Source organism: Mastacembelus armatus, chromosome 13 (genome assembly GCF_900324485.2).
Source record: "Mastacembelus armatus chromosome 13, fMasArm1.2, whole genome shotgun sequence".
NCBI classification, from domain to species: Eukaryota; Metazoa; Chordata; class Actinopteri; order Synbranchiformes; family Mastacembelidae; genus Mastacembelus; species Mastacembelus armatus.
Genome location: NC_046645.1, coordinates 25,728,467 through 25,749,664, shown reverse-complemented (window position 1 = coordinate 25,749,664; position 21,198 = coordinate 25,728,467). Strand labels below are relative to the sequence as shown.

The 21,198-nt window shown below is 44.3% G+C and overlaps 1 protein-coding gene across 5 annotated transcripts in view; it reads right to left on the bottom strand.

Moving 5' to 3' along the window:
• Window positions 1-11: 11 nt before the first annotated feature.
• The window catches only part of ltbp4 (latent transforming growth factor beta binding protein 4), a 32,934-nt gene continuing 11,747 nt past the window's right edge, over window positions 12-21,198 (bottom strand). For 3 of the 5 annotated variants that reach the window (XM_026317880.1, XM_026317906.1, XM_026317915.1), the window contains 27 exons: window positions 19,156-19,332; window positions 18,463-18,600; window positions 17,800-18,087; window positions 17,463-17,615; window positions 17,036-17,167; window positions 16,450-16,575; window positions 16,245-16,358; window positions 15,164-15,283; window positions 14,647-14,760; window positions 14,232-14,351; window positions 14,025-14,144; window positions 13,151-13,276; window positions 11,889-12,014; window positions 11,128-11,250; window positions 10,300-10,431; window positions 9,463-9,588; window positions 8,301-8,441; window positions 7,885-8,148; window positions 7,630-7,701; window positions 7,177-7,305; window positions 6,930-7,070; window positions 6,615-6,767; window positions 4,640-4,756; window positions 4,246-4,429; window positions 3,773-4,053; window positions 3,499-3,651; window positions 12-3,193 (listed from right to left, as the gene is read on the bottom strand). In XM_026317880.1, coding sequence (XP_026173665.1) covers window positions 3,051-3,193; window positions 3,499-3,651; window positions 3,773-4,053; window positions 4,246-4,429; window positions 4,640-4,756; window positions 6,615-6,767; window positions 6,930-7,070; window positions 7,177-7,305; window positions 7,630-7,701; window positions 7,885-8,148; window positions 8,301-8,441; window positions 9,463-9,588; window positions 10,300-10,431; window positions 11,128-11,250; window positions 11,889-12,014; window positions 13,151-13,276; window positions 14,025-14,144; window positions 14,232-14,351; window positions 14,647-14,760; window positions 15,164-15,283; window positions 16,245-16,358; window positions 16,450-16,575; window positions 17,036-17,167; window positions 17,463-17,615; window positions 17,800-18,087; window positions 18,463-18,600; window positions 19,156-19,332 — 4,013 coding nt within the window. In that variant the 3' untranslated portion in view covers window positions 12-3,050. The remainder of the gene's footprint in view (window positions 3,194-3,498; window positions 3,652-3,772; window positions 4,054-4,245; window positions 4,430-4,639; window positions 4,757-6,614; window positions 6,768-6,929; window positions 7,071-7,176; window positions 7,306-7,629; window positions 7,702-7,884; window positions 8,149-8,300; window positions 8,442-9,462; window positions 9,589-10,299; window positions 10,432-11,127; window positions 11,251-11,888; window positions 12,015-13,150; window positions 13,277-14,024; window positions 14,145-14,231; window positions 14,352-14,646; window positions 14,761-15,163; window positions 15,284-16,244; window positions 16,359-16,449; window positions 16,576-17,035; window positions 17,168-17,462; window positions 17,616-17,799; window positions 18,088-18,462; window positions 18,601-19,155; window positions 19,333-21,198) is intronic. The other 2 variants (XM_026317897.1, XM_026317888.1) reach the window with 2 other exon arrangements.

Here is a 21,198-nt window from a genome sequence, read left to right as displayed (position 1 = left end):
AAGCAGCACAGTTCAATAAACATGTGTGCAAATATATTTTCATACAAACAGCAATGATTAAAAAACATTAGTCATACATGTTCAAAAACACCAAAGACTGACATTTGAAATTTTTACACTAACTCTGCAGGTCTCTGGCCGGTACAGTGCACATTGTACAACGCTCATCGTGTTGGTTTCAGCTTGTTAACTACATCAGGAAGTTAATAAAACGCAACAAACACCCTTACAGGCTGTAATAGCGTCATTCCGTTGGTAAAAATAAGGATTATTCTGTGTCAATGTGAAAGATTATAATGCAGCTTCCAATACATTCAGGTGTGGAAGCCACAACAGCTCAAATCAGTCAGAGTTATAAAAGTACACACATACATGGAATTCAATAATACATTCAGCTGAAGGTAAATGGCAAAAGTATTAGAGTTCTGCATTATTGCTTTTGTCAACAAATCCTATGTGCAGATCCAAACCAACAATGTCTGTGGCTCTCAGCTCTGGGCCAATTGCTTCCTCCTGAAACTATTTAACAACACCTCATTAATGTAACAGTTCATTAAAAACACCCAGCATGTTGTGAAACTTCAACTTCTTAAACATGACTGAGTCAGGAGGAGTCATTTGTTGGGGAGTATTTTAAGCTGCGCATGAATCCACATTTGGGCTCGAGCTTTTGCTGCAGGTTCTGCAAAGTGGCACTCTATGGCAACAAGGGAGAAGCTGGATCAGGGTCTGGACACACACACTGTTTGTTGACATACATTCACTGTTGGTCTGGGTCTTCACATGTTGACAGGAAGGACATTTAAACATTGCCACTGCAGTTTAGAGAATATAAATCATAGTGTTAATTATTCACACAGTGTTGATTATAAAGCTGTGAGTCTGTCTTAGTATATACAGATAATGTGTCCTGCAAACAGCAAGCCTTCACCTGACAGAATGATTTCTCCTGTTAGCTGCTCGAGCTAATCACATGTTCAGCACTGAGCAGTCAGTTACTGTAAACCCTAATTCATTTTCCTCATTGCTGTAAATAAAAAGCATTCTGGTTGGTGAACAACCATGTTTGAAATCTCCTTCTCTGATTAAAAGAGTTAAACGTAGAAGAAACATAACAACAGCAAGAAATATCCACTAAGCCATTACATGGCTGACTTCAACAGTAGCTGTATTGTACTGTAGCTAAAGCTGTGGTCTTATAAACCTGACAATATTTGCTTCTTGTCAATGACTGGGCGAATCTTTGCTTAAACGTTTAAAACTGGTGTTTTTATAATGTAATGCTGCCTCTTCCCAAAATCATTGGTGAAATTATTTACTGTCAAAGCACCAGACCTACTACACAGCTCCAACCTCGAACTGTATGGATCATTTTTTAATAAACATTTAGATTTAATAAACCAAGCACCTGATTAATGAATCCAGAAATCAATCAACAGATTAATTGATAATAAAATTCTCTAAAGGTGACGTGAAGGTCGTCTACTCTGTTTTCTACCAACTTAAAATCTAAAGTTGTTGTTTCTGAGTTCAGAGTTGTTCTGCACACACACACACACATTCTCGCATAGCTATCTTTGTGAAAACACTCAGACACAATGTTTTCCCTAGACTCTAACCCTAAAACCAAGTCTTAACCCTGAAACAGGAGTCTGAAAAAAGTGAGGACCAGGAAAATGTCCCCACTTTGTCAAAATGTCCTCACTTTGATAGAATTATGCTTAAAATGGTACCCACAAAGATGGCTATACACACACACACACAGTTTCTTCTTCAACTTCACATCATGGACATTTTCTTATGTTTAAAATCACCTACCAGACGTTTCAGTATAATACAGGTGCTGTCGAGTCTTTAGTCAAGAACTTCGGTTTCCAATACTGATAATCCAGGACCAAACAGTGCTAAAAAGGGCTAGACTGGTTTAGACTGGACAGACATCATTTTGATGTTGATTTTAACATATGATGATAATAGAGTGACTGTACATTTTTTAATTTAGTGTTAAATGACATGAATAAACATCCAGTTTGAGTGTGTTACTGTATCTGTGTTTAACTGTGTGTGCTGGAAGTTATTAACCCTCCTAAAAGTCTAATTACAAAGCAACACTTTTGTTTTTCTGTAGATTCTTTTAGCCTGTAAGTCTTTACATTTTGGAAATTAAACACATTGTTCACAGTCTGGTACCTGCAGGTACCCAGATCTAGGCCCTGGTGTCTCTCAGCTATACTCCCAACCCCCCCCCCCCATCAGATTTCTCTGCTACCTACAGCCCTTCTGTTGTTATTCCAGCTCCTCTACCCTGTGTTGACAAAATCCGCTCCGTCAGTGAGCCCCCCCTACCACGTGGCCAGGGTCAGAAGAAGCCAGTAGTGGTTTCCAACAGCAGCCATGGAGGAGTCTCAGTAGCTCAAAGTGGGAAACAGTGGCTGCCAGAGCCAAGAGGCGGCGTTCTTTAGCACAGAGAGAGTGGGACAAGGAAAGAGCAACAACCAAGGTCAGAAGAAGGGGCAAAAAGCGGGTCATTAGATCCTCTAGAGGTTGAGCAGACTTGAGGGGAAGCAGGTTTTAGTAACCACAACGCCATGAAGCCATGGATGTACAGACGCTTCTCACTGAATTACTGTGATTATGAAGAAACATTAAAAACAGCAGGATTCTCAGGCAGGTTCTGCAGCTATAAGGAGCATTTCTTTTTCTAACTGGATTTGTGATGTTGGAAATATCCTCGGGAACTCTAAATCAAAAAATATGTAACACATAAACTTGTCACCTCACATGGTATCTTTGCCTCTGTGCCTCCTTAAAGTTTGAAAAACTGTGGGATATGCTGATATAACGACTGTAGATAGAAATGGCCCTAATGGTGAGAACAACACTAGTCTCACTCAGGTTTGTGAGTATTTTAGTCCAGTACATTTGAGCCTGGTTTATCAAATCTGGCCCTACAGTAAAACCTAAACCAGTTTAGTCTAATCTAGTCCAGCCCAGTCTTTCTTTGTGTAATCCAGTCCTGGACCATGAAGACCAGTTTACACCAGTCCGATCTATGCGGCCACGCACTGGTTTGGTCTGCGGGACATAACATATCCTCTCCTGCAGACACAGCGAAATGAGCCTTCGGTGTTCACACAGCGAGCGTTCACACATGGGAACTCCAGGTTGACACCATCCTCACACTCGTTTATATCTGCAGACAGATACAAACATACTGACCTTAAATTCATCGTCAGTCATGGGTTTCAGTCCCTAATTTATCGAGACAGGGCAGAACAAGAGACACAACAGAAACACAGCCTGCAGGTGAAGAACCCACATTTGTCTCAAGTCTGAGTATCTGAAACACATTTTTCTGCAGAAATGTAAACACTGCTTAAATACTCAGTATTTACAAACATACTTAGAGTATGACTTTTTCTTTAAATATCTGGTTCTTACTTGTTGAAAACACTGAGCTTTCTTCCTGACATCACAGAACACAAAGATTGGTCGTACCTGTACAGGTCATGGAGGTCATGTCCAGTTCATATCCTTGGTAACAGTCGCAGGTGTAGCCCTCTGCCACGCGAATACACATGCCGTTCTCACAGCCATGCAGTATGCCACAATCCTCTGCTGTGTTTAGGCTAGCATAGGACTCATATCGCCCTGAAAGACAAGAGAAGAAGAACGAAGGTTGGAGGGAGCAGAGACAGGTCTGGTCTCCATGCAGAACCAGGACTTTGGAGGCAAATTTAAAGAGGAAAACTGCTTCTCCAGGTGGACTCACGCTCATACACCCTCCTCTGTGCTCCTCCTCCTCCTCCCACGCTCCTGTCAGTGAAAGGAGGGAATGGGGGACCAGGCCTCCATGTCTCCTCATCCTCCTCGTTCTCCTCGTAGAGAGATCCGGGCAGCGGGGCCAGGCTGAGAGGAGGGCCATCAGGCTGGGACGGAGGAGGGGGCCGGACCCCGAATGCCCTCTCGGCTCGAGGGTCTGGGGGCAGACGGAAAGTCCTGGGTGGGGAGCCATCAGGGGGGCTGTAATCTCCTTCAGGGTAGAAACCAGTGCTGAAAGACACACAGAGAAACACTGATGTTAAAATGGACAAATACAAACAGCTCAGTGCCATAAACACATCCTGTGTCTGGACATAGTTCTGGATTCACACACATTACAGACAGTAAAAACAAGCAAAAAAATGAACTGAGTCCTGCTGAAACAAAGGACAACCAGAAAACATGAAGATCTACCGTCCTCACCTGTACTCGGGTCTGCGATAGGTCTGATCTGGCAGACCAAAGGAGGGCGGCATCCTCCCTGTGAAGCCCGACCTGCTGCCTCCTGCTTGAGAGTAGTCGTCATAGTCAGGACGACCAAAGTCTCTGCTGGGAATCACAGCTGGATGGAAGGAGTCCGGACCTAAGGGAGGGAAGCGTGGAGGAGCTGGAAACAGGCAAGGAGAGAGGAGAGCAGATGAGAGAAGAGAAGACAAGCACAGAAAAGAAGGCGAGGAGAAAACAGGCGTTTAACGAGCGAAACAAAAACAGTCAAATATATTAAGAGAAAAAATGAAAAACAAACTACAAACTTTGGAAATAAATTGGAAGGAAAAATATCAGAAAAACTCAAATAAATGATGTTTTGTCTCTGTACCGCTCCCTCGTCCTTGTCCAGCTCCTGGTCTCACTCCCGTTTCTGATCCACTCGGATCCGGAAAACTCTCCCGATACAGAGGAGGGAGAAACGAGCTGCACAGAACAGCGTAGTCCTCTGCAGACACAGACAAGTCAATGATTCATCTCTACAGTGGGTATGGAAAGTATTCAGACCCCTTTAAATTTTTCACTCTTTGTGTCATTGCAGCCATTTGCCAAAATCCAAAAAGTTCATTTTATTTCTCATTAATGTACACTCAGCACCCCATCTTGACAGAAAAAAACAGAAATGTAGAAATTTTTGTAAATTTATTAAAAAAGAAAAACTGAAATATCACATGGTCATAAGTATTCAGACCCTTTGCAGTGACACTCATATTTAACTCACATGTTGTCCATTTCTTCTGATCCTCCTTGAGATGGTTCTGCTCCTTCATTGGAGTCCAGCTGTGTTTAATTAAACTGATTGGACTTGATTAGGAAAGGCACACACCTGTCTATATAAGACCTTACAGCTCACAGTGCATGTCAGAGCAAATGAGAATCATGAGGTCGAAGGAACTGGCCAAGGAGCTCAGAGACAGAATTGTGGCAAGGCACAGATCTGGCCAAGGTTACAAAAGAATTTCTGCAGCACTCAAGGTTCCTAAGAGCACAGTGGCCTCCATAATCCTCAAATGGAAAAAGTTTGGGACAACCAGAACTCTTCCTAGACCTGGCCGTCCAGCCAAACTGAGCAATCGTGGGAGAAGAGCCTTGGTGAGAGAGGTAAAGAAGAACCCAAAGATCACTGTGGCTGAGCTCCAGAGATGCAGTAGGGAGATGGGAGAAAGTTCCACAAAGTCAACTATCACTGCAGCCCTCCACCAGTCGGGGCTTTATGGCAGAGGGGCCCGACGGAAGCCTCTCCTCAGTGCAAGACACATGAAAGCCTGCATAGAGTTTGCCAAAAAACACATGAAGGACTCCCAGACTATGAGAAATAAGATTCTCTGGTCTGATGAGACCAAGATTGAACTTTTTGGCGTTAATTCTAAGCAGTATGTGTGGAGAAAACCAGGCACTGCTCATCACCTGCCCAATACAATCCCTACAGTGAAACATGGTGGTGGGAGCATCATGTTGTGGGGGTGTTTTTCAGCTGCAGGGACAGGACGACTGGTTGCAATTGAAGGAAAGATGAATGCGGCCAAGTACAGAGATATCCTGGTAGAAAACCTCTTCCAGAGTGCTCAGGACCTCAGACTGGGCTGAAGGTTCACCTTTCAACAGGACAATGACCCTAAGCACACAGCTAAAATAACAAAGGAGCGGCTTCGGAACAACTCTGTGACCGTTCTTGACTGGCCCAGCCAGAGCCCTGACCTAAACCCAATTGAGCATCTCTGGAGAGACCTGAAAATGGCTGTCCACCAACATTCACCATCCAACCTGACAGAACTGGAGAGGATCTGCAAGGAAGAATGGCAGAGGATCCCCAAATCCAGGTGTGAAAAACTTGTTGCATCATTCCCAAGAAGACTCATGGCTGTACTAGCTCAAAAGGGTGCTTCTACTCAATACTGAGCACAGGGTCTGAATACTTATGACCATGTGATATTTCAGTTTTTCTTTTTTAATAAATTTGCAAAAATGTCTACATTTCTGTTTTTTTCTGTCAAGATGGGGTGCTGAGTGTACATTAATGAGAAATAAAATGAACTTTTTTGATTTTGGCAAATGACTGCAATGACACAAAGAGTGAAAAATTTAAAGGGGTCTGAATACTTTCCGTACCCACTGTATGTGGAACAGAAATCCTACAAACTGTGCTGTTTCTTTCTTAGGTGAAACAGACACAGCTGTGGAGCATTTATCAGCTAAAGATGTTTCCCTCAGGAAGTGCTGGAGACCAAACCCAGAGCTCAAACTGAGGGAACACTGCACATTACCTTGTGTCCACACATTGATGTTCTAGGTTAAAGCATTTTTACCTGAGTCGGTAGAGGGGCAGAGGGCACACTCCATCCCCCAGCCGTCTCCATACACACAGCAGCAGTCCATAAAGGTGATCTGACGGCCTAGCAAAGGACTCTGGCACATCAGGTCTGCTGAGACGTGCTGCCAGCACACAGACAGGTTCTCATCTGGAAGAGAAGGAATTCATCAACTTTATTCATCCAGACGTTCACACACTTCAGCCAAAGAGCTTCGGTGCAGGAGAATGAACAAAGTAGAGGAGGGATGATGGAGCAGAGGGAAAATCAGCACCAGCCGGAGGAGGAGGAGGATGAAGGCAGGTGTCTTACCCACAGTGAGGTGGGAGGAGTTGACACAGTTTCGTTGTGTGTCGTCGAGCACCAGAGGAGGCTGACAGCTGCAGTAATATGAACCCACTGTGTTCACACACACTCCCCCGACACAGCTCTCCTCTTCACACTCATCGTGATCTGAGACAGAGGGAGGTCATGGAGTCACAGAGCAGGAGCTCCAGGTGTTAACAGATGTGAATGAACATGCTGGAAGTGTGTGTGAGTGTGTGTGTGTTGTTTGTACCGACACACTCCAGCAGCGTGCTGTTGTAAACGTATCCACTGGAGCAGTAGCAGTTGTAACCAGGTATGTTGTTGACACACACTCCGCTCTTACACACCTCTGGATGGAAACGCTTACACTCGTCCACATCTGGAAACACACGTAGAGAAAATCACACACCTGTTGTCCGTGCACGCACAGCGACGCAACAAGAAGTGATCAACAGTTGATGCACACACACTTAACAGGGTTTTAGCAAAGACTGCTTGAATTAGCTGAACATGATCTATGTTTGTTGAAATGCATCAATGTTCTGCAGCAGCTTCTCTGCGACTGTGCACTTTTTATGTTACTCTGGGAACAATCAAGTCACAAGTTCCCATCATGCAGTGGGGGAGTCAAAGACTTAGCTGTAGGCTGCATCTTCAGCCCCATTCATTCTTTAGGCTGTTTGGGTGTAACCTGTGTGCGTACCCCTGTAGCTGAAGGCTCCTGGTCCAGTGGTCACGTATCCTCTCCCACTGGGACACAGCGACAGAAACTCAGCTGCACAGAAACAACATGGAGACATCATATTATTGTCACCTAATAAATCGAAACACTGTTCCCAAGCCCTGTCAAACAGGAATCGCTGAAATGTACAAAGAATTTAAAGATGAGTGTGGACTGAATCAGAGTAATATAAAAACTAAAGTTTAAAAACACACAGATCAACAGCATCCTACAGACCTGTGTCTGAGGGGGGGCAGGTGTGGTACTGGCAGCCGAGCCCCCAGGCCTCCCCCACGGTGCAGCAGCACTCCTGCTGGCTGGTGTTGGTGGCCAGCAGGTTGCAGGTTCCCCGCTCAGCCAGGTTATAGTAACACTCCCTCAGCTCGCCAGGACGAGCCGCAGGCAGGGGGGGCAGCATTGGATCAAACTCCACCGTGCTGACATGAACAGAGGAGGATGAAGAGGAGGTGGAGGGGAGGTGGTAGCTGGGGACTCTCTGTTCTGCAGGAGAAAATGGAATATTTTACTGGTTGAGTATTTTTAGTCAGAGTGGCCAACAGGTGTCGCTGTCCACTTTTCTTTCTGTGTCCATAGACCTGTTTGGTTCAGAAAGGTCTTCATCATCATCATCATCATTGTGTGTGTGTGTGTACCTGGTTGTCGAATGCTGACACACTGCCTAGTCATGGCGTCAAACTCTTCCAGTGTGTCACACTCACACATGAAGGATCCCTCCACGTTCTCACAATGGGCCGACCCACACACACCCGGCAGAGTCACACACTCGTCCTCATCTGACAGAAAGAGATCAACAGGTTCTGCCTCAGGCTCAGACTAAAGCCAGAGTCAACCAAACTAAAAGAGTTTCCCATGGCTGCCCCACACACTTCACTCAACAGTAAAACTATATCAACAATGTACTATGTCACGGGGACAGAGTTTCCTAATAAACCGACTGGGTCTGACACAAGGGTTCCTAATAAACCCTTAAATGTGCAGCACTCCATCTTTGTTAGGTTCTGTTTGTTCAGTTTCTGCTTTCAGAAAATGTTATTTATGACACAGGTCAGTTTTAGTTGCACCAGCAAGACAAGACAAGAACTACAGGCACAAGGCCTGTAGTTCTTGTCTCTGAACCTCCTGGACTGAAGCATTTGCCACACTAGTGATCCAGCAGAGCCTTTCTGGCACTGGAGCTCAGCGGCCTCTGAATGTTGTTAATAAAATGATCAAATAAATAAAAAATCTGTTTCCAGTCATAAATCCTGCAGTTTGCAGGGAACAGTGATTTGTTGACAGTGATTGGTGGCGTTAAGTTAACAAGGTTGTGACAGAGCAGCAGGTGAAAGTGGTACAACAGCAGCATCTCTGCTGACACCACAAACTTTTTTTATTAATTGGATCTTTTTCCTATTTTTTTGGTGCTGCAGTGAAAGGAGCTGAGCAGACTGATGCAGATGTTTGGTCAGCCATGTCATTCAGTTTGAAAGTCCTACTTAAAACAGTGAAGACACTTAAGACCGGTATCTCTGTGGAACCAGACCATGGACTTAGTCCCAGGTAAACCTGGGGTAGACAGTTCTAAGGATAAGACAGAGTTGAATTCTTCTGACTGTGGCGTCGTGTGGACTGTTTGCTGTCTGGTGCTGGTGTCTACGGTGGTGTAGCAGTTCATCGCTGATGGTGTCTGTATTTGTGCTGGTGTGATGTGTCATAGGAACATGTGTGACCTGATGGATGGGTGGCTGCTCGGGTCAATGACAGGACTAAACCGCCCTGTGACACCAAACGTGTGCAGGTGAAGACGAGACGCACCCACACAGGCCTTTCCATCGGTGGTGGTGGTGAAGCCCTGGTCGCACACACACAGGTAGGTTCCTACCAGGTTCTGACAGAAGGCGTGATCCCCACACACCGTGTTATTCATACATTCATTAACGTCTGACAGGGAAGGGAGACACAGCAGTGAATGACATCATGTCAATTCTTCAACAACATTAACAGCCTCGCTCCAGACAAGGAGGATAAACATAAAATATAAGAGTGAAGGCTCTCTAATTTTCTACTTTTGTCATTCTCTTGTCTTAAACACCCAGAGCTCCAGGACAGTCATAGGATTATTATTCTGTTTTATTTGTTTGGATGTTTGAACCTTGATTTAATCCAAACCAGGAATAATAGGAAATAAATAAATAAACATCTCTTCACCGTCTGTTGATAAAGAATCTGTTTCACTGAACTGGATGAATCCCTTCACTCAAAGATTCGATGACTGAATTCATGTAGCTCAGGGCACAAGGAAAACATCTGGAGCAGCTGGACATAGTTCACATCTGTCATAAGCAGGATCTAAACTTGGGTATATTTTGGATCATTTGGCTGTTCTTAAATGAACAAAATGAATGATCTTATGTTGACATGAATGTTTCCTGTCCGAGTTCTCTCTGTGTCTCAGTTTGTCGTTGCTGCTGTTTGTGCATCTGTTCCACATTAACTATGCTTTCAAAGGGCTTTTATTGTGAAACGTCTGCAGGAAATGTTGGGTTTCACAGGAAAACAGTGTGACCTCAGTGTCACTGTGTGTGTTGTTGGGGACTGAGGGGTAATAAGGACACTACAAGTGTGACGCTGCTTTGTAACATGCAGACTCACCTACACACTCGCCAGACTGAGACACCTGGTAGCCAGGCTCACAGGAAGTGAGACAGTGGTATGAACCAATCGTGTTTTCACACCGCTGAGACCCACAAACTGAACCTCCAGACGAGACGCATTCATCAACATCTGAGAGAGAGAGACATAATGACACACTCCTGCTCAGAGTTCCTTCTTATGTTGACATATTTGTTTTTGGCCTGCACCGACTGTGACTGCTCAAGTTTTAAATACTTTATTAACTACTGGAAATTCAACATATAGTTTTTTTACTTCATAAACCAGCAGTGATAAAGGACGACAGGTCTGTCTCTAAACGTCGCCTTCGTCTGGACCAGAAAGTGTCCTTGAACGCACCACACAGACTCCAGCCCATGGCCAACCAGCTCGTTCTGCACCTGGTGAGAGGAAATACCTCTCCACACCAGCAGGAGGCAGTAGTCTGTGTTGGTCAGTCAAAAAGGGACAGTGGAAGACCTACACTGCAGATATACAAAGAGTAACCAAAGCAGTGTTTGCTGACCATCTTCACACCACAGACGGTTTATAGCTGCTTCTGATCCAGAACATGTCTGAGAAGAAGCTGCTGTTGGCAGGACTTGGTCTGTGGTTGGGGAAGGAGAAAGGAGGAGGTGAAAAATGAGGAGAAGCTGCACTGAATCGGTGAAATACACTGATCCACTGAGCTGAACAGCCAATCAGAACAGTTTTCTTGGTGTGTCAGGGGCTGGAGATGGATTATTGTTTACACATGCAGCAGTCACAGTCAGGGAACCATGGAAATGAATCATTGTAATATCTCCTGACAGAAACATGACCGTGTACCGAGGCAGGCGGTCTTCTCCGGGTTGGTGGTGAAGCCGATATGACACAGGCACTGGAAGGAACCTTCTGTGTTGACACAGCGACCGTCCAAACACACACCCGGCTTCACACACTCATCCACATCTACAAAGAAAGAGAGAGAAGCTGTCACGACACGTAAACACACACACACACACACACACACACACACACACACACACCTATATGCAGTCACAGCACTGGCCAAAGCTGACTTCACCATTACATCAGCTGTGAAGCAGAAACAAAGATCAGACCTGCAGCGGGTCAGAGCAAACACTGAGCTCAGTGTGTTTCCCAGTGAAAACATCGCCTGCAGAGCTTCAAACATCAGACCACAGCCACTCCAGCTCACAGCGCTGGGTCTATGCGGATGACTGCACATGTATGGTTCTAGTTGGAGCTTAAGTACTGTGGAGTGACTCACAGCAGAACCCAGCAGAGTCAAACTCCCGCATGTTGTTGTGATTTCAACTAAACCTCCTACACCACTCACTGCAGGAACCAGCTCCCCTGGAACTCTGGTCTGGCCCTGCTGCAGTCACTCCGAGCTGAAGACGCATCTTGTTCCACTGTTTTGAGATATTATGCAACTTTTACCCAGTGCTGGAAAATAAAGTGGCTCCGTACATTACATATGTGGTTAGTGGTTACATATGTGGTTGACTAAGTATCCAGGACATTTTACTGACTTCAAAATCACCACAGTAAAAACATGGTTGTGTGGTTTGACTGTGACTCACCAACACAGGCCGTCCTGTTGCTGCTCAGCGTGAATCCCTGAGAACACACACACGTGTAGGATCCTGGTGTGTTCACACACTCTCCTCTGGAGAAACAGAAATCCCCCTCCAAACACTCGTTAATGTCTGCGTGCGCACACACACACACACACACACACACACACACACACACACACACACACACACACACACATTAAAATTAGCTTTTAAACACAAATTCAACAGATTTACTTTAGATTTGCTGTTTTTAATGTCCAGTAAAACGTCTTCTGTTATGTCTGCTGATGTATTTTATTTGAATCAAGGCTGGATCAGTTTTATTCACATGGAGACTCAGTTTTACAATTTGAGACTGCTCAGGTTTTTATTCTGTGTCAAATATTAGTTGAATTTTAAATTTAGATCATTAGCACTTTTGTTTACAAGAACTTTCTGGCTTGTTCTGTTAGAACATCACTGCCTGTTTCTTCATTTTCATCACTGATCACGTGTTATCGATGCTCCAGCACAGGACACATATCTGCTGTTAGTTTGCACAAAGATATGAAGGAGAGTTTTCTGCTCCAGACATTTGAAATATCAGAGGCCACTTAAAGGCAGCAGCTGCGGCTCTGTGTGTCACTGAGTCCAGATCCCATCCAGAGACTGACAGCACCAATGAATGTGGTGTCCTCAGCCTAATGTGTGTGAATCTAGAACCTGGTTCAGCTTATTGGTCTGTGTTGTAGACCTCCATTGTTGTCCAAAAACTATTAAAAACACATAAGGGAGCCACACCGCTGACCTGGCTCACATGGTTCTTCCTCACCAACAATGGGAGGCCCGTCTTTTTCCAAAAACTAGCTCCAGACACTGCAGAGAGAAGCTGCAGTGGAACCAGAGCAGAGACCAGTCAGCTGTAAGAAGTGACGGCCGTTCTCAGCATCTGGAGCTGGTTCTGGGAAAGTTGTTTTCAGTCTCTGTTTGCCAAATAAAATACTGTATAAAATAAGAAAAAATAAAATAGAAGATCATCTTCTTTAAATGAAATAATCTGACAGCCCACAATGAATTCAAGGTTGCTGTAAAACCTGTGGTGAAGAATCTCACTGTTGGTCTTTATCTGATTCTGGAGTTTTAGTTTAATTCATTTACATGTTTCCAGATTTTGGGAAAAGCTGCGATTTCACCTTGGTCAGCTTGAAAAAAGGCTGCTGACCTCAGTGTTAAAAAAAACAATGATGATTTTCTTCCTATTAGACACCTGCCAGGTCAACTCTCACCTCTGCACTGTCTGCCCAGGCCCGACGATCGATAGCCAAGTGGACAGTCGCACCTGAATGAGCCAACGGTGTTCACACACACACGCTCTGCGTCGCACACCCCGACGCTCGCACACTCGTCTACATCTGCAGAGAGAGAGGGACTCTTGGTAAATGTAACGTTTTATTTGTTCTCAGGTGCAGAGTTGTTGTTTGGACGTTATATGTTAGACTGAAAAGTAAAGACAGAAAAGCTTTAGCAGGAAGTGCTGCAAATGAAGTGACTGTGGGTGTAATGGATGATAGACTGACATAGAAATCTCATATAACATACTATAATAATATAATATATATAATCTCATATCTGTATATTTTCTGTTGTCTACACACTCCATATTTGAGTTCCTGCGTGTAGATACACTCTGTGTGCCCAGAAAGGAGCAGTAAGAGTTACAGGTTGTTTATCAGGTCGGGATCAATGAAACGTTACAGATGTTATTCATAACAATCCCATAAAAATACATGAGTGGTTAGTCTTCCGTCCTGAGGAGGAGGCTCGTAGAAGGAAGTCTAATTTTATGCCTCATTATGCACAGACTACTTTAAAGCAGATGTGTATCTGTCACTTTAAGGGTTGGTCAGTTTTTTTTTGGTTTAAGAAAAGGTATAAAGGAAAATATGAAGTTAAGACAGAAAATACTTTCATGGCTTTTGATTTTTTTTATATTTGATATTTGTAATGAAGGTTGAAGGAAGGTTTATTTTTAATATATGTTTTGGTTAAGGAGAAGGAAATATGACTTCTCTGAACACACTGAACCTTTAAACTGATTCCTGAAGAGGTTTGACAGGTTTTTTCAGATAGGACAGACAGCTTTAAAGAGTTTCAGTGTACCTGTACACACTCCACTGACGCCGTGGTATCCCTGCTGACAGGCCACGCAGACGTAGGATCCTTCAGTGTTTACACAGCGCTGCCCAGGACACATCCCACTGTCCTCACACTCATTCACATCTGAAGAGAGAGGACAGAGGGATGGGAGAGCAGTGTGTGTGTGTGTGTGTGTGTGTGCGTGTGTGCGTGTGTGTGTGTGTGTAATACCTGTACACTGTCTGTTGGTCAGTGTGTAACCTGGTTGACAGGAAACACAGCGGTACGATCCCACAGAGTTCATACACATTTGGCCCGGGCACTGATACGGCTCTGCACACTCATCTATGTCTGCACACACACAAACAAGACGCTAACATGTAAACCAGTGCGCTCCAGAGGAGGACAGACTAGCTGTTTCCAGAATTTATGCTAAGCTAATCAAACGTACTGGGTCTGCGATGTCAGGTATGGTTCATTGTCATGTTGCATATATTAGAAGTCTGACATGATGGATCGTATATTGGTGTGGGAAATAAATTTTAATTTTATTGCTTAGAGGAAAGTGAATGGAAATACTGTAAATGGGTTAAGTGCTTAGAGATGAGTGACAAAGGCTGTCACATCCTGGCATCTCTTCTCTTACCTGCACAGGTGTTGTTCTGGAGCTTGTAACCATGGTGACAAACACAGCGGAAGCTTCCAGGTGTGTTTTCACAGCGACCGTTGGAGCACAGAGCCTGGCGACACTCATCGATGTCTGCAGTCAATCACAACAACATAGTGCTAAGACATGTAGCTGCAAACTCACTGAGGAAGATTATTCAGAAGTTAAACTGTGTAAAGAATCGTGTGTGAGTCAGTAAACAAAGAGCTATGATCAGTCCAAACTGGTCACTGTCTTTATTTAAACTACTCGTCTATGTATAGCTACCAGTGTCATCGCAGAGTCAAGACACTTGCACCATAAAAAATTCTGTTTCGACTGATCAGAGTTGGTTTTCTTCTGGTTTTATTTGAATTGTTTGAAAAACACATCCTTTAATTAAAATTCAAAAAGTAAATAAGTTATATCTATATTTTTAATTTGATCTTTAATAAACTGAATGATTGCCAGAGTTTCAGCAGCCAACAGGTCCAGTTGGCCAACAGGTGTGTGTTACCTGTACAGAGCCCTTTGAGCAGCCTGTATCCAGGCTGACAGGACACACAGCTGTACGAGCCCTGGCTGTTGACACACTCTTGACCTGGACACCGCAGAGGATCTTCACACTCGTTCACATCTGAAACACACACAGACACACACGTTTACACAGATATCTGCCTATGTTTGTTCAAGCAGAGAATTAAACCTGACAAACGAATAAAACCACACACAATTTCCCAAAACAACCTGAGGCTAATTATAAAGTTAGAAAACACCATCACTCCTAACTCAGCAGTGGAAAGTACTTTTCCTCAATTACTGTATTGAAGTACATTTGAGACGCTTGTACTTTACTGAGTATTCTCATGTTAATTCAGTTTTTTGACCCAACAACTGAATCTGAGGCCTGTAATTTGAAGATAGAGCCACATGTGGACGGGATGGCAGTGGGAGATGGGGAATGAAATCCTCCCAGTTCTACTGAATAAGTGAATAATTGTCAGGAAGTGAAGTTACAGGTGTGCAAAGACAAAACAGGACAAAGACAAAACAGAAGGAGAAAACTCTCCCCAGGAAGGCTGAGTTGAAAGGAAGGCAAAGGCACTGAAGTCAAAAAGCTTCCTCAGTAAATCCCAACACACAGACATGAAACACATGTTGATATGAGACAGTGTGACCCACTCAGAGAACCAGAGGAGTCAGAGGCTGCAGAACCTCCTTCAGAGTCCTGCTGCTTTTCAGTTTCCTTCAGTATCACGGTGATCCAGAGACAGTTGTGTCTACATCCAAACAGCAGCTGAACACAGTCAGTTCTACTGCTGCTGATGGAAATTCTGACAAAATAATATTAAACACAAACATGCAACAGAATGAGGCTCAGAGAGAACAGCAGTACCAGCCTGTAGTTGACATTACAGTCTCCTTCTTTTTGTGTCATCACACTGGTTCCTGTTTTGTTTCCCTCCGACTCCCAAATGTGTGATTATTTTTTAAATCATCATAAATTCAGATTCTGTGCTGCCTCAAAGGGTTTTTGTCTCTGAACTTACTCTGGGACAGGTAACTCTCTGCACTTTAGTGCTGTCATCAATCTTTACCTGTGCAGGTGTTGCCAGTGAGCCTGTAACCATGGCGACAGACACACCTGTAGCTGCCCAGTGTGTTTTCACATTGACCGTTAGTGCAGGGGTTCAGCTGGCACTCATCAACATCTGTGGACAGGACAGGGTGAGCTGATTTTAGTTGTTTAAGGTGAACCAAACCCTATCCCCCTAACCCAAACAAACAGGAAGTGGACGTCACCTTCGCAACCGGTCTGCTGGCTGTTGCTCCTGTACCCAGATGGACACACACACCTGTAGCTCCCTATGGTGTTCACACACTCTCCCACCAAACACACAGCTGGAGACTGCACACACTCATTTACATCTGCACACAGATACACAAACAGTCATTTATTCACAATAGAGCTGATTATTTTGCCCAATTTAAAGAATATATTGGTAATAACACCTCATCATTTTTACATTAGACCACGTGTTCACCCAAAGTGAAGACTTTTAGCTTTTAATGTTGTCCCCGCCTTCACGTCTACAGACAACAGTTGTCACATTTAGAATGAAATAAGGCTCAGCAGGTCCCCCCTCAAATACCTGGCAAAAACCTGACCCTGTATGTCCATACAGATTTTAGGACATCTCTTAAAATATTGAAGAAAATATCACGATGAAACAAAAAGTCATTAATGTTAGACAATTTTAAAAATATTGAAATATTTAAGCAACATCAAAGTATCTGAAAACAATACTCGTATAATGTTCAAAATGTCGTCGTTAAATATCTAAAATATATACCAAAAATTATCTGTAAATTGTGTGTGTGTGTTCACCTTGGCAGTAGGTGCGCTGGGAGTTAGGCTGGTATCCCTGATCACACACACACGTGTGTTTCCCACCTTGTTGATCCACACAATGCCCATGGCCACACACACCTGGTCTGCTGTCACATACACCTGGCACTGCTACACACGCACGCACATGCACATGCACAGAACAATACAGATTATAATATGGGTATAGAACTAATTACTTCATGTGCAGTCATTAGTCCATTATATTTTCTATTAAGAATCTGCATCTGGAGAGTCACTAAAGTTGCCAAACACATGTAGTGGACAAAATAGTGGAAATACTGCAGTACTGTACACTGGCTCCATAATTGTACTTCAACATACTGAGAATTTAACTTCAGGTGGTGCTGTGGTTGTGCTTCAGTGTCACATCAGTGCTGTGTCTCCTGTGTCTGCTCATACTCACTCTGGACTCTGGTCGGTCGGGTCGTTGGGCCGACAGCCTCTGCACTTGGTCTTGCCCCGTGCTCAGGGCTCTGTGGCTTGGCCACAGCAGGAAGGGACTCCCCTCTAGCTGGAGGCTGAACGGGCCGGGACACAGAGGAGGGACGACTGCCTGCTGAGTGCAGAAAATGAACTGAGCCAAGCTGCTCACCAGCTGCTGGTCTAATGTCTAAAATTGGTAATGTGGAGGTTTGAGGTGCACAGTTACATAACTAGTAAATGTGGTGATTCAAGTGTTTCATCCCCCCATCCCCCATATTTCATTTAGCCAGTGGGCTTTCTGATGAAATGAATGTTACCTTGAGCACCCGTTGATGGAGGATGAGACCTTGATTGTGTTGTGAATGAGGGATCAGGGGGATCAGACTCAGACCGGCTCTGCTGGGTGCCCAGCCTGCCTGAACTCTGGGGTTTGTCCTGGGTGGCCGTGGTGCTGGCACCGACTGTCTGCACAGGCCGGAGGGATGGAGAACTGATGGCTGGGTGAGGCTGATGCTGCAACGGAGGCCGGGGCTGAGGCTGCAGTGGAGGCTGAGCTGCACTGGGTCTACTTTGGGTACCAGCTGATCCAGAGCTGGATGCGACACCTGGAACAGAACCCACAGAGACCTGAGAGTAAGAGGAGCAGATGAAGGTGTTGACAAATGGATGAATGATCTGAAGAGAATAAAACTAGATCACACAAAATCTGACCCTAACCTAAGCCAAACTAGAATTTCACATAAAAGCAAATAAAATCAATTCAAAGTGACTGGAAATTCACATTGGAACAAAAACACATACTTCCTCTTAAAAACAACATTTCAAGTAGGAATTTGTGGCACAGCTTCACCTACTTCCAAGGTGCACAGAGAACTAAAAGAGTCCAAGGTGGTCAACACTCCAGCAACACATGGCACATAAAGAACAACGTGACTGTGAGACTGAGCTATTCGTCCATAGGATGTTTCAGACTGACTGACCCTGGTTGTCCTGGTTGCTGGGACGTATCAGCTGAGCTCCTCGACCCCCCAGCTGTTCTGCAACCCTCTGGTTGAACTGCAGGACTGAAGATGAGTACTGATAACCAGGACCAGCTGGACAGATCTCCTTAAAGGCCACTGAAAGAGGAAATAGACAGTTAGTTCTAGTCTGGTCGGAGCCCTGGACAGCATTAAGAAGAAGTCACCTAGTAGCATCCTGCAGTAACTGTTTCTAAAACAGGACAGCAAAGGGAAAAATCCATGACTTTAGAAATGTTTGCAGATTTAATTAAAAACCGAACTCTCTGCTTTCCAGAAGTCTTTAAACCCCTTTACTGGGTTTCCAAACTGGGCGAAGCTGCTTTGAACCTGAAGTCCAGGAACTCTGTAGATTCAGATTCAGATCAGACTGTGCTAAGACACAGATCAGGACCAGGGGATCAAACCAGTTCTAAAGGTCAGAGTGTGGCCTCAGTCACTGGGAAATGGATTTTTTGACAAATTTGTGAAAATCTCTAAAAGCATATTTTCCCTTTGTCATTCTGGGATATTGAGTTTAGACTTCTCCATGTAAAATTAAATGTCCAGCACAATAAAATGAGCATAAAGTGAAGGTGTCTGAATATTTCTGACAGAACTCTACAGGATTAGTTCAGCAGTCAGAGGAGACCAGTTAATTCCCTGTTAACCAACCTGAACCAAAGTAGGGACATTTCTGGCACTCGTGTCCCCAGGCTTTGCCGACTCGGCTGCAGCAGCAGATCTGCTTGGTGATGTTCTTGAGGATGGGCAGGGAGCACGAGGATGGACCCTGACCTGAACCCAGGATCCGGTAACACTGACCCTTCTCCTCTGATATCACAGTCTGGGCTGTGGAGGACACAGACAGGGACGTGTTAAACAAAGACATACTGGAGTCATCAGGGGGTCCAGACAGATTTCAGGCATCAGCAGAGTGCCACAGGCAGAATCAGTGCATGCTGTTCTCAGGTCTGTTCAGGCCAAAACCAATAGAGACATTCCAACACTGAACTCAGACAGTACAGCCCCAGTGACACTGTGGTTTGATGTGACATGAGAAGAACAATGTGAGAACAGAGAACTCAACGAAGCAAAGCTTTCTGAAGAGCCTAAAGGTGCTATGTTTGACATTGTGACATTATGACCTGTCACTACATTTTCCACAAGTCCTGTGAAGAATCAAAGTTATGCAGACCTGACTTTATTAACTTAATGATATAGACTCACGTAGGATCTCAGCAGCTGGATTCAGATTTTATTATGTTCGGTCCTTCATCAAGTATCTCAAGGCAGCACAGGAAAGTTTCTTTAACCATGCAACAAAAAAAAAACAAGCAGACAAGAAGCAAGACAACAAAACCTTTTCTGAACCACACCGACCTGACCACAAGTACAAGATTATGGAAAATGGTAACAGGGTCAAGGAGCCTTAACCTGACAAATATCCATCCATCCATCCATCATCTATACCCGCTTATTCCTTAACCACGGGGATCTGCTGGAGCCTATCCCAGCTCTCTCTGGGTGAAAGGCAGGGGTACACCCTGGACAGGTCCCCAGTCCATCACAGGGCCACATAGAGACACACAACCTCACACACTCACACTCACTCCTATGGGCAATTTAGAGTCACCAATCAACCTGACATACATGTTTTTGGACAGTGGGAGGAAACCAGAGTACCTGGAGAAAACCCACACAAGCACAGGGAGAACATGCAAACTCCACACAGAAAGGCTGGGTTGAGAACCTGGGACCGTTGTGCTGTGAGGCAACAGTGCTCTGACAAATATCTGAGAAAGAAATGCAACATGGCCACAAAGAGACAGAAAACACCCATGAACTGACTGAACAAAGAGACAAGAAATGACCACAGAGAGAAAACATTTATGAGCAGTCATAAAACAAGAGATGCAAAACATCTACCAACAGATGCATAATGGCCATAACACGACGACAGACACAAACCATCCACAGGTTCTGTCTGCAGAGTAAACCAGTTCAAGTTGGTGGTTCCCCCATAGCACCACATAGCACCTTAGTAAACCTCTGTTCCTCAGGCATTTGCCAACAAAACACAGAAACAAATTCACATCATAACAGAGCTGACAACAAACTGAGCCCGACAGCCAAGACGACATTCAGGACAGACAAATGGAACAACTCCGTCACCCAGAAATTACATTCATCCACTAGTATTTTGCAACAGCTAATACAATTTATGGGAAAGCCAAAGCCACATGAATTGTTTTCTCATCAACAATATATTTCATTTGTTTTCCTACAATATCTGAGTTCTTGTCTAATGCAGTCATTTCCCCAGCAACACAAACCCGACCACCAACCATCCACCTCCCTGTCCTTGGAGGGGGAGCTGGGGGAAGGTAATGTGGCAGGTTCTGTGTGTCCCCGTCCTGTTTCAGTGCAGCTCCCGTCACAGTGTAAACTGAGGCACTGTTGACACACAGGCCTGCAGGAATGAACTGTGACAGACCTTAAAGCATGAAAGATTCTTATAAGATATGATAAACTTCATTAGGGAAATTCTAATATTAACATCAATGCAAACAAGTCTTTGCTTAACCTTAAACCAGAAGTTTCAAAGTCAAATATTTTGGGACATATTACTTTCTGAAGAGAAATTTCAATTAATCCAACTACTCTAACTACTAAAATCACATGATCTAAAAAAAACAGATGGCACAAATCCTTCTA